The 13,857-nt window shown below is 39.2% G+C and overlaps 1 protein-coding gene across 1 annotated transcript; it reads left to right on the top strand.

Annotated features, from left to right (window-relative positions):
• The first annotated feature begins 1,671 nt into the window (after window positions 1-1,671).
• LOC139005473 (olfactory receptor 9S13-like) lies at window positions 1,672-2,607 on the top strand. Its single transcript, XM_070407704.1, has one exon. The coding sequence runs from the start codon at window positions 1,672-1,674 to the stop codon at window positions 2,605-2,607; it is 936 nt and encodes a 311-aa protein (XP_070263805.1).
• Window positions 2,608-13,857: the final 11,250 nt, after the last annotated feature.

The raw sequence follows: 13,857 nt of genomic DNA, 5'->3' as shown, positions 1-13,857 counted from the left end.
TACATTGTATGACAGATTATTGCAGGGGTCCTCAAACTTTTTAAACAGGGGGCCAGTTCACTGTCCCTCAGACCGTTGGAGGGCCGGACTATAGTTTAAAAAAGAACTATGAACAAATTCCTATGCACACTGCACATATCTTATTTTGAAGTAAAAAAAACAAAATGGGAACAAATACAATATTTGTATTTGCATGTGGCCCACGGGCCGTAGTTTGAGGACCCCTGGATTATTGAATAATAAACCACTATGATAGTCAATCTTAAGACTAAAATAAGCCTCTTAAACCTTTCTTGTCTCAATTTTCCTACTCATAAAATTAGAACAAAAATTTTTCTTTACCTTTGCAATGTATGTTATTTAAGGACATTGTATAGTCATAATAGCATAAGTCTAAATAAATATAATGCAAATTTGTTTAAATACATATTTCTTCCCTTTTCTTCCCTTGTAACTATCTTTATATTGTTCTGTGAGCTTTCTGTCCTTTATATGCAAGGATGTCTGTATTTTTGAAAAGACAGGAAAATCTCTTCCCAAGACCTTAGATTTCTCCACTGGCATTCCAATCTGCAAAATCCAAAGAAAACAAAATAAGGAAGGAAGGAGGAAACGAAGGAGGGAAGAAGGAAGTTAGGAAGAACAATAAAAGTCTGATTGCATTGAGTTAGGAAATATAAGAATCACTTCTGTTTGTAGTAGATGAACTGTGTCACTAAGAGTGTGTATCTCTACAGAGATAAAAATAATGCAAGAAATAGGAACATGAGGTTAATGTGTAAAAGGATAATGCTTTTGGCAGGATCTGCAATCTTTTTCCTGATGTGAGAAAGAAAGATACAATGTGTATATATTATTTTTCTGTAGTAGATTAAATAATTGTTAAAAAATAAAATGAGAGACCATCAATTGAACCAATTTTTACTTTAAATATAATCTTAAGTGGATTACAATATCCATGAGAAATGTCTTTTACTAAAGGAGGCAGCTTTCAATGACAGTAAACTGATAACAATCAAGAAAGAAAAAGAAAACTCTTCTTTTCAGATGTTTTCCTAGAATTTTCATTTCTCCAAAGCACATGTAGAGGGAAAATCTGCATTATTTGCAAATAGGTATATCTAAAAAGGCTAACCAATCAGATTGAACTTTTCACTAGGAAGACTTTTTAAAAATAGTAATTATTCCTTTAAAACATTTATTTTTAAATTATAGTTTATATCCAATATTATTTTTATTAGTTTCAGGTACACAGTATAGTGGTTAGACAATCATGTATTTACAAAGTGATTCCCTCTGACATTTCAAGTGCTCAACTGGCACCGTGCATAGATATTGCAATATTATTGACTATATTCCCTATGCTGTGCTTTATACCCCCATGACTATTTTATTATGCCAATTTGTACTTCTTAATCCCTTTACCTTTTTCACCCAGCCCCCCAACTCCTCTCCCCTCTGGCAACCATTAGTTTGTTCTCTGTATCTATGAGTCTGTCCTTATTTTGTAGTAATTCATTCTTATGTTCATTGGTGTTTTGTAAAGTATTAGGAACAATATGATATGAAACTTTTTTCATGCTGATTTCTAGTTATTTGTACTAAAACAGTATTCTGGTCACTTATTTCTTTCATTTTTACCATCTCCTCAGTTCCACCTATATCTCAGCTATGAAGAATGAGCTAAATAGGAATTTCTCAGAGGTGACTGAGTTTATTCTACTAGGGTTCAGAATCCCTCCAGAGCTACAGATTCTCTTATTCCTAGTATTTCTGCTGATCTACATGGTCACTGTGGTGGGAAATATCAGCATGATAATTGTCATTAAGAGTGACTCCAGACTTCAAATACCTATGTATTTCTTCCTTAGAAACTTGTCCTATTTAGATCTCTGCTACTCAACCGTCATCGCTCCCAAAACTTTAGCCAACTTCTTATCTAATGAAAAGAAAATTTCTTACAGTGGCTGTGCGGCCCAATTTTTCTTCTTTGCCCTATTTGTCACAACTGAAGGCTTTCTCCTGGCTGTCATGGCATTTGATCGATTCTCCGCCATTTGCTACCCTCTCCTTTACCCTGCGCACATGTCCCAGAAAGTCTGTGTTCACTTGGTAACTGGATCCTATATCTGTGGAAGCATCAACTCCATAGTCCAAACGGGTTTCACCTTCAGTTTGCATTTCTGTGGAGAAAACAGATTGGACCACTTTTTCTGTGATGTCCCAGCCCTGATCAAGATCTCATGTGTTGACACCTTTGTAAATGAGGTTGTACTGTTTATTCTCTCTGCTCTCATCATCGTCACCACCACAGCAGTCATTCTGGTTTCCTATGCTTATATCCTCTCCACTGTCCTGAAGATCCCCTCGGCCCATGGCAGGAGGAAGACCTTCTCTACGTGTGGCTCCCACATAGCAGTGGTGAGTTTATTCTATGGGACGGTGTTCTTTATGTATGCCCAACCTACAGCTATCTCCTCACCAGAGCAGAACAAGATTGTAGCTGTGCTCTACACACTTATAATACCAATGCTAAACCCTCTAATATATAGTTTGAGAAACAGAGATGTGAAAGATGCTGTGAAAAGTATATTATGCAAGAAATGATTATCTCACTGACATTTGTAAAATCATTTATAAAGCAGGAAAATTTTGTGTCTAAGGGTTCAAGTTACATTTGTTCTTGTAAAATTATTACTAATATATCAAAGATATTTTTATATGGCAACAAATATTTTACTATTTTACAAAATAATGTTTCTAACAATATAGGTCTGTATATCATTACTTTATTTGCTTAGGATATATAAAATCATGTGTTCATAATTTATGATATGCTAATATTTTCATTGTAATTTTACTTTGATTAAGAAGTAAATATTAAGAGCTGTTATTTTATTATAATTAAAATAATATTGGTCTGTGCAAATTATTTTTTAATTTTTTCATTCTCCAAAGCAACTAAGCTGATATTTGTTTGGAAAGGATAACACCCCATTGTGTAGATGACAGAACAGAATGGTAATGATTACATAGAACACTTTCCAATAAAAGGCCTATTCTCTTCTAAATATCCAGGTTTATATTCTGAGGATTATCATCCTTAGAGCGACAAATCCTATAAAAAGGAACCCGTAATATATTATTAGAGAGGTAATTTTTCACATGGAAAATGTGTCAATAGCATTCTACTAATTTTTATTGTCTCATTTTCTTTTGAATATAAAATGATCTGTATATATAAAAGCCTAATATGCAAAGTGTCCCCTTGGGAGTTTGATCGCTCACTATGATGTGTGCTGACCACCAGGAAGCGGCACAGAATGAAGGAAGGCCCCAGCCAGCAGCTGGCAGCTGGGCAAGGGAGGCCCTGACTAGCAGCCAGCAGCCATTAGGGACACTACCCTTGCACGAATTTCATGCACTGGGCCTCTAGTACATTTTATAAGATGATATATAAAGGACAGGTACTATATGCCATATATCATTTTTATGACTATTTTCAAATAATGAAATTGATACACCAAGAGAATATTAACTCATGTATAAAGTACTCAAGTATTTCTTTTTTAAAAAATTTTATTAAAAACTATGTTTTTATTGATTTTAGAGAGAGGAAGGGAGAGGGAGAGAGAAAAACATGTATGGGCTGTCTCCTGCATAGTCCCTACTGGGGATTGAGTCTGAAATCTGGGCATGTACCCTGACCAGGGATAAAACCCATAGACCTCTCCATGCATGGGACAATGTTCAGCCAACTGAGCCACACTGGCCAGGGCCTCATGTATTTCTTTTTTTTTTTTTTTTTTTTTTTTTTTTTTTTAAATATATTTTATTGATTTTTTACAGAGAGGAAGGGAGAGAGATAGATAGTTAGAAACATCGATGGGAGAGAAACATCGACCAGCTGCCTCCTGCACATCTCCCACGGGGGATGTGCCCGCAACCCAGGTACATGCCCTTGACCGGAATCGAACCCGGGACCTTTCAGTCCATAGGCCGACGCTCTATCCACTGAGCCAAACCGGTTTTGGCCTCATGTATTTCTTTACTTCTCAAATCAGACCTATCATGAAGGGAACATTATATACGTATTGAATGTATAATTTAAATTAATATATTTTATGAGTATAGAAATTGTATATTAGAAGCATTAAATAATGTGCTTAATATTACATTGCCAGTAACAACTAGAGCTAGTATGGAACACAGAGTTTCTGATCCAAAGCCACAGAGGTAAAGATTATGTGGCAGTGACTCAGAGAGGGCTTAGTATCTTTTTGACTTATGTAAAAATTTCCTTTCCTCTAAACACCTTAAAATCAGTAACAAAATGAGTTTAAAAATACGAGGAAACAGATTTAAAAAAAAATAAATAGAATGATATGACCCAGGCAAGGATGTGCAGAACTGCTCAGAGGGTTCTGGTTCTAGAAGCAAACCCTGGAGGCAGCTACATTTAGCTGCCACCTGGTGGCTGCTGTCTGCTCTAAGTCCACTAGAATGGAACAATAGTTAGGAATTAAAAGTATTTCCTAGTTACTGAGTTTCATCCTCTTTATATTGTCCTGAGCAGGGGAGATTGGTTAGAAATAACCCTACATCTTCCTGTCTTCTGAGATGTAATTGTCTGTTATTGTCATCCCTGTTAACACTCCTCACCTTTTGTTCTTTTCCCTCATCAACAATGTCTTGTAAGATCTCATTCCCTGTTTCAGAAAAGGGATGAACAGAAAATGGGAAGTATTTACCAATTATACCTGAATTTGTCTTATCTTGAGATGCATTGTCACAGGGTTTTCCTTAATGGTATTTAGAATTGTGTGCACGTTCATCATCTGACAAAGCATTATTTGGTTTCCTCATACTAATCGTAGCACATTTTAAACTCAAGTTTGCTTGTCTTAATATCATTAAAAGATGTGGAAGTTTTTTTCTCCTATTTTATTTTGAAGAAGGCATTGTATAACATGGAAATTATTCCCTCCTTGAAGTTTTGCAAGAACCGAGGGGAGTTGCCATCTAGACAAGGAGGTTTTATTATGGGAAGAGTTTTAGTTTGTGATTCAATTGCTGTAATGGTTATTAAAAGAGGTGATAACAAAATATGCAACAGCTTGTTCAATAATAATTATATGAAAATGCTTATATATCAATAAATAAATCAATAGTACAAAATGGCACCTTTTACCTCCATACTAAACTGCTTAGCTAGTGAGGTTTTTAACACAAAACATTCTAAAAGTTTCCAAATCATTTATTGATTATTTTTATAATTTTTGGAGGGAAGTTTTTGGTTTGACATGTTATCAGTAAATGCTATCTGAGCCACAGTTTGATGTGAAGGGACTAGGCTAGACCAAACCATTACTATAATTTTTCCATTAAATGGAAAATCATTAAATGATGTCGTGTTTGAAAAAGTAAAACTTCCTAAAACTTGTTTATAATTCTTTTTAAAAAAATATATTTTATTGATTTTTTACAGAGAGGAAGGGGAAGGGATAGAGAGTTAGAAACATCGATGAGAGAGAAGCATCGATCAGCTGCCTCCTGCACACCCCCTACTGGGGATGTGCCCACAACCAAGGTACATGCCCTTGACCAGAATCAAACCTGGGACCCTTCAGTCCCCAGGCTCTATCCAGAGAGCCAAACCGGCTAGGGCATTGTTTTTAATTCTTAATCCTCTTCAGGCTTCTGCTAAGCCAATATCAATTATATTAAAAAAATTCTAACTTCTTGTTTAATTCCTGATCTTCAGAAGAAGTCATTCAGTCTTTAATTATTAAGGATGATGTTACCTATAGGTTTTCATAGATGCCCTTAATCAGGCTGAGGAAAATTGATGAGGTGTTATCACGAATGAATGTTTGGTTTTCTCAAATGTTTTTTCTGTACCTATTGAAATGTGACTTTATATATATGTATATATACACATATATATAAATATATATGCACATATATAAATATAAATATATGTAAATATTTATATTCCCCTTTTTGGTTTGTTAATATAATAAATTACGTTGATTTATTTCTGGATGTTAATCAGCTTTGCATTCCAGGATAATGTGGTCTTTTTCTTTTTGATTCTTTGTTAGATTGAATTTACTAAAATTTTGCTTAGAAATTTTGGGTCTGTTTTTACAACAGATATTGACCTGTAGTCTTCCTTTTTTGTTCTGTTTCTGTCTGGTTTAATACCAACTTTATACTGGCTTCATTGATTAAATTAGGATCTATTCCCTCCTTTAAAATCTCTTGAAAAAGTTTTTGTAGAATTGTTATTAAGTTTTCACTTAAATGTTTGGTAGTGACTTACTAGTGAATCAAACTAGAATTTCTATTTGTGGGATAGTTTTTAACTACAGTTTAAATTTTTTAAAAACATATATTTTTATTAATTTCAGAGAGGACGGGAGAGGGAGAGAGAGAGAGAAACATCAATGATGAGAGAGGGTCATTGATGGGCTGCCTCCTGCATGCTTCATACTGGAGATCGAGCCCGCAACCCAAGCATGTGCCCTTGACTGGAATCGAGGGCCCTTCTGTCCACAGGCTGATGCTCTATCCACTGAGCCAAACCAGGTAGGGCTACAGTTTCAATTTTTAAAATTGTTCTCAGTGAAATAAACGGGCAATCACTGGGCTTACCACTGTGAAAAGTTGACCTAAGTGGAGAAATTTTAAACTGGAGCCAGAGTAACTATTCTAGATAAACTGCCTTGCATATCTTATTCCTTGAAACTTTGGAATATTTGAACTAGGAAAAATAACCTTTGGATTGGACCAAACCAACATAGTCTTACAAATAACTGTTTACAAAGCTAGCAGGAAAGCAGACATCCTGACCACAAGGACTGATGATTATGAACTCTTTTTCTAATGACAGAATCAGTAACCAGCCTTGTATAGCTAAAGAGTAACTCAGGTTGTTAGCATTAATAGACATTTCTTTTTTTTATTTGTGGAATTATTTCCTTACTTTTCTCACAAAAACCCTTTGCCCTCACTCTGTTATTGGGACACTATTTGAGTTTCTGTCTGAATCTTTGCTTTCTGAATTGCAACTATTTTTTTTTAATCTCAAATAAACACTCAATGCCTCTCATTTTGGCCTTTTATTTTTAGGTTAACACCATGTTTCTTTCCATCTTTTAGGAATCACTGTCCTTTATTGCCTACTACTTACTATCCAATATGCACACAAATATATATATATACACTAGGGGCCCGGTGCACGAAATTCGTGCACTGGGGGGCGGGGGGTGGCCCAGCCTGCCCCCTCTCACATACTGGGAGCCCTCATGGGTTGTCCTACTGACGGTTTAGGCTCGCGCCCTGCTTCCCTTGGGGAGCGGGCCTAAGCTGCAGTCTGGCCTTCCTTTGTGGGAGGCGACCAGGCTGATCAGGGGAAGGCACCAGCCCCATCACCCCACTGCTGCAGCCACTGCCAGTCACCGCAGCCACCAAGGTGTTTTCATCAACACGGACTCCAGTCCCTTCACCATGAAAAAATGACAACTTTCTTTAGGCATTTTCAAGATGTGTCTTTCATAGGATATGACATTTCTTTATTATTATTTTTTATCCTCACCTGAGGATATGTTTCCATTGATTTTTAGAGAATGTGGAAGAGAAAGGGAAAGACAGAGAGAGACATCAAAGTGAGAGGAACACTTTGATTGGTTGCCTCCTGCATTAGCACTGACCTGGGCCCCAGCCAGGGAAGAGCCTGCAACCTAGGTACATGCCCTTGGTCAGATTTGAACCCAGACCATGTGGTAGGCAGGCCGAGGCATTATCTACTGAGCCAAACTGGCTAGGGCAGGATATAATATTTCTTAGCCCCTCCAGCAGCAGACCTTCGTTTTTTCCCCAGGAGTGAGGTGGAAAAACCCTACATCACCTTCTTGGATTCTTATTACCCAAGTTACTAAGAATATTACCAGTGGCATACAGGGAGCTTAGCCAATGAGCGGTCAGATAAGGTGTTTCCTCTGTAGTTCACACCGATCCCCAGCTCGGCCCCTCCCCAGGCCTAAGGCCTTAAGCCGGGCATTAGGCCTGGGCAGGGGACCCCCAGCCTGCTCTGATTGCAGGCTCCACCCATACCCAGGCCTCAGGCTTCTGGCTGGGGTGTTAGGCCTGGGCAGGGGACCCCCCAGCCTGCTTTAATGGCCCATTCCGCCCCTGCCCAGGCCTCAGGCCTCTGGCCAGGGTGTTAGGCCTGGGCAGGGGACCCCCAGCCCTATGCGATTCCTGGCTCCGCCCCTGCCCAGGCCTCAGGCTTCTGGCCGGGGCAATCCCAGCTCCACCTCCCTGGGTGGCCTCTGGCACTGCTCGCCCTGCCTCCCCGGTCCCCAATCTGTGGCCTGGATCCCGTGGGCGGTGTCTGGCACTGCCAGCCCCAACTGCAGTATGTAAATTTAACGGCCATCTTTGTTGGGTTAATTTGCATATTCTTCTGATTGGCTGGTGGGCATAGCAAAGGTATGGTCAATTAGCATATTTGTCTTTTATTAGTGTAGATCAGAGAGGAGAAGAATAGTGGGGGGGGGGGGTGAGGGAGGAGAGAGAGAGAGAGAAAGTGAGAGAGAGAAGGAGAGAGAAAGAGAAAGAGAACCTTATTACTTCATCTTGACCAGAATCAGATGTCTTATCTTTTTTATTTTCCAAGCTAAATTAAACATCTTTCTCAATCTGCCTGAATAGCAGGAAGGCAGTTATTTTAGTTGGTATTTTTTGAATTATACATTTAACTAGAGACTTCCATATGTATGGTGATAATGTGCCCATATGCCCGTGCTTCTCATGGAACATTGAAGAGTTACTGATGACAATTAAATCTAAATTTCCTATGGATCAAACTGTTCTACTGTTGATTTGAAGTTGCCTGAAAAGGCTCTATAATGTTCAAGGAAGAAAGTTATGTATTTCTGTTCCTCCTTTTGAAGAATAGTTTTGCTCCTTGAAAGCCAGATTCTCTTAGAGATGACACTTTGATTCTTAGGATTACTTCTTTAGTTCTCAGCATTTTCTAGTCCATCCTCAAGAATTCTCTTTGATTCTATGTCATAATGATTTGGGTGACTATCGTTTATAGACCAAGAACAATTTCTTATTTCCTTTCCAGGAATCATCACAGCAGAAGTATATTTCCTTATTTTTTAAAATCTAAAGTCTAATCATCTCCACATTTGAGTCCAGGATTCTTAGGTCTTATTACCCAATAAGTGTTATTAATTCTCTCTTATGGACAGGAAAGCTACACTAATGATGTTTAGTAGACTCCACACTGCACTCTTACACTATTGGAGAGACAGCTGGCTTCATACCTTATTAGCAATCTACTCTCTGCAAACCAATTTTACATTTTGTTTTGCTGCAAAAGATTACAACTTTCCTCTCTTGTGGGTATGCTCTTTTAGTCCCAATTTTACTTCTACTATTTCTATTTGAATTGTAGTTTAGTTTTCCATAGTATATGTGAGATAAAATAATGTTAGCTTACATATATAGTACTGTGTTTTACATATATTAATTTATTTAATTCAAGTAGCAACTCTGTGAGAAGTTGCTATTGTTATCTCCCATTTGCAGATGAGGAACATATGTAATTAGAAAATGAAAAAATGAGAGGAGATTGTGGAAAGTATATGTGAAAATAAGAAACTTAAATATGCTTAACACCTGTATTGGGGAGAGATTATAAGTGCTGGTAGAGTTAGGTATATAAATATTTAAAGATTAATAGATTTAAGTAAAAAGTCAAAATAAGAATAATTTGAGATAAAGTACTTGGTAGCTGTTATAAAGTATTTTATAAAATAATAGAGGCCCGATGCACAAAATTCATGCAAGAGTAGGCATTCCTCCCCCCATCTGCTGGCACCGGCTTCCCTCTGGCACCCAGGACCCAGGCTTCCCTCGCAGTCCCGGCTTCGTCTGGAAGGTCATCCGGAAGGACATCTGGTCTAATTAGCATATTATGCTTTTACTATTAAAGCTGTTTTGTAGTATACAGATTTATAAAGTAAATAATAAAATAAATATAATACTAATTATGTACAAAGTATTTGTGATATTAGTTGGCTAGTGATGCATATTAAAAGATACTAGTTTCATGGGTTAAAAAAATCTCATGTGAACTTTGTTTTCTTTGTCTAATTATCCTTGACTTAGTAGGTGTATTACTTGTCATTTTTGTCCCTAGTTATTTCAATTTCTGTTAGGAATGTATTTTGAGTTTGATATAAATTATAAAACCTATCCCTAATATAAATGCACAAAATGTTATTTATAATTATTGGGGTTTCATAAAATCTTAGATGCTTCTACAAATATTTTAGACCAAGACTTCATACTGTATATAAAATATGCTCTCTACTTGTATGCCATTCTTGAAAAGGCTTTTAGAACCCAGGATAAAACTTACATAAAAAAGTGGAAATGTAAAGAGCCTAGTTTGTATAGTCAGCATTTAGTGATCTAGTTTTGGTATCCATTGACATCAGAAAAATAAGAAATGGGTTAAATTTATTATGTATTTGTGTTGAATAAAGATAGAAATTCCTGGAAATCATATTTGTGAAACAATACAATGAAGCATTAAAAAATATCCTTCCAGAAGAATCTTTATAATTAATAAAAACTTTCATCAACTTTGAGTAAGAATATTGTTATTCTGCCAGGAAACAATAAGACCAAATTCAGTGGTCTTCAAACTTCTACATAGGGACTGATTTCATTAGAGTAGGTTGGGAATCTTAAAATAGAAATGAATGCTTCCCTCAAATTAGTGTTTCAGGTTTCTTTGAATATATTCCCAGAAGTGGAATTGCTGGGTCATAAGGCAGTTCCATTTTTTTAGGTAACTCCATATGGCTTCCACAGTGGCTGCACCAATCTGCATTCCTACCAACAGTGCATGAGAGTTCCCTTTCCACCACACCCACAGCCAACATCAAACCCAATGGGCAAAAACTACAAGCATTTACCTTAAGTTCAGGAATAAGACAGAGATGTCTGTTTTCACCACTCTTACTCAACATAGTACTAGAAGTCCTAGCCACAACAATCAGACAAGAAATAAAAGGCATCTAAATTGGAAAGAAAATAGTAAAACTGTCATTATTTGCAGATGACATGACATACGTGGAACAACAAATTGACGTTTCTTTCTCTAGCTCTCTCTCTTCCTCTCTCTCTCTAAAATCAATAAATAAAAATTAAAAAATGTTTCATTTGTTTGCATTTATTTTAGGATAATTAATATTAATTTATCTTCATGCTTGTTCTCATTATTTGGGGGAACTGTATAAAATATACTTATAAAAATATCAAAGGCATTATTCATCAAGGTTATTGTGTGGTGGATGTCTTGCATTTCCATTTTTTATAATTACTATCTTTATGCTGAAATTAATTTTATTATTTATTTTGTTATAATCTACTAGAGGCCTGGTGCATAAAATTAGTGCACTAGAAGGGGGTGTCCCTCGGGCCAGTCTGCACCCTCTCCAATCTGGGACCCCTTGGGGAATGTCTGACTGCCAGTTTAGGCCTGATCTGGCAGATCCGGCAGTTGGACATCCCTCTCACAATCTGGGACTGCTGGCTCCTAACTGCTCACCTGCCTGACTGCCTGATTGCACCTAACTGCTTCTGCCTGCCAGCCTGATAATCCCCTAACTGATCCCCTGCTGGCCTGATTAACACCTAACTGCTCCCCTGCCAGCCCAATCGCTCCCAACTGCCCTCCCCTGCTGGCCTGATCTTGCCCCCAACTTCCCTCCCCTGCCAGCTTGGTTGCCCCAAACTGCCCTCCCCTGCTGGCCTGATCTCACCCCCAACTGCTCTCCCCTGACAGCCTGATTGCCCCCAATTGCCCTCCTCTGCCAACCTAATCTCACCCCCAACTGCCCTTCCCTGCTGGCCTGGTTGCCCCCAACTGCCTTTCTCTGCCAACCTAATCTCACCCCCAACTGCCCTTCCCTGCTGGCCTGATCGCCTCTAACTGCTTCTGCCTGCCTGATCACCCCTAACTGCCCTCCTCTGCAGGCCTGATCTTGCCCCCAACTACCTCCTCTGCGGGCCAATTTGGTTCTGATTGGTCGGTTTCTATGCCAGTCAGCATCAAAAGCTCCACTTCCTAGGCAGCCATTGGCTCCTCACAGTTGACCCATATTTGGTTCTGATTGGTCGGTTTCTATGCCAGTCAGCATCTCTGGGCCTTCAACGGGCCGATTAGGAAGGCAGGACTGATCAGCAGACCGGGTGGAGGCCTGGAGAGAAATGGAGGTGTGGCTGCTGACCAGGCCTGCTAAAGAGAGAGACAAGTGCTGATCAATAGCTGCCACAGAGGCTATGTATCAGACCCTGCTTCTCTCTTTAGGCCTCTCTCTGGGCCTGATTTGCAACCCCCTCAGCAGTCAGTGCTGGGTCACTGTGCCTGCAGCCATTGCAGTTAGCGCTGGGTCGCCATGGCAACCCAGCTGCTGACTGCAGGACTGACTTCTGGTTAGTCCAGCCTCCTGGTCATTGAGGATGTGATGGACCCAGGGTTTTTATATATTAGGATACTTATAAAAGAGTAATATACTAATTAGGCCAGACATCTTCTAGACATCCTTCTGGACAAAGCCATGGTGGCAGGGGCTGAGGCAGAGGCGGTTAGGGGCAATCAGGCTGGCAGGGGAGCAGTTAGGGGATGAGCAGGCTGGCAGGCAGAGGTGGCCAGGGGTGATCAGACAGGCAGGCAGGCGTGTGGTTAGGAGCCAGTGGTCCCAGATTGTGAGGGGGATGTCCAACTGCCCATTTAGGTGGGAATGGGTCTAAACCAGCAGTCAAACATCCCCTGAGGGGTTCCAGATTGGAGAAAGTGCAGGCTGAAGGACACCCCCCGATGCACGAATTTCATGCACCATGCCTCTAGTCCTATATAATAAAAGCCTAATATCCTAAGTGTCCAGTCATTCATTCAACCAATCAAAGTGTAATGTGCTAATGATATGCTAAGGCCACTCAACCGCTCACTATGATGTGCAGTGACCACTAAGGGGCAGGCACTATGACCACTAATTAGCTTGCTGCTGAGGTCTGGCTGATCGGGACTGAGCAAGATGAGACAAACATGCCCTGGAGCCCTCCCACGGTCCCTCCCCGGCTGGCCAATCTCCCACATCTCTCTCCAGCTCCGATCTTGCACTAGTGGGGTCCCTCGGCCTGGCTTGTGCCCTCTCACAATCTGGGCTGAGTGACCCATCCCATCCCCCTCCCCACCCCCAAGTGCACGAATTTCATGCACTGGGCCTCTAGTTAATTATAATAGAGTATTACAAGTCTATTATTTCCATTACACCCACTGACATATTAATTATAGTTATATTTAAATTCTCTGCCAGTAAGTTCCAGTAGGTTGAAATAGTAAAAAATAGTTCTCTTAAAAGTCACTACTCCCTATAATGTTAATGTTTTACATAACCATGGAAGAATTATCAAGAACAAAAATTTAAACAGTATATTCACTATATACCTTATGGCTAGAGACAAACAGATTATGTCAGGGCCAGCCTGACAGGGTTGAGCCGGGCTGAGTCAGGGAGGTGGGAATTGAGAAAAGAAAGAAAGAAAGACAGGAAAGCGGGGTCAGGAGGACCCCAGTTCTCTCGATGAACTGAAGCAACTTTATTAGCCACACAATCCTATTTATACATACCACACTGAATAGGAGGTCTGCCAAGAGGAATGTATTCTTTGTCCCTCTTAATCTCTAAGGGAGAGACACAGCAGAAGGACAAATTCTCGGTACAGCAAATCTCAGTAAATAGTTACAGACTTCTTGGTAAGCCA

Source organism: Myotis yumanensis, unplaced genomic scaffold (genome assembly GCF_028538775.1).
Source record: "Myotis yumanensis isolate MYYU_CA2020_CCGP unplaced genomic scaffold, mMyoYum1.0.hap1 SCAF_3, whole genome shotgun sequence".
NCBI lineage: Eukaryota > Metazoa > Chordata > Mammalia > Chiroptera > Vespertilionidae > Myotis > Myotis yumanensis.
The sequence above is the reverse complement of the archived record's forward strand: the minus strand, read 5'-3'. Positions and strand labels throughout refer to the sequence as shown.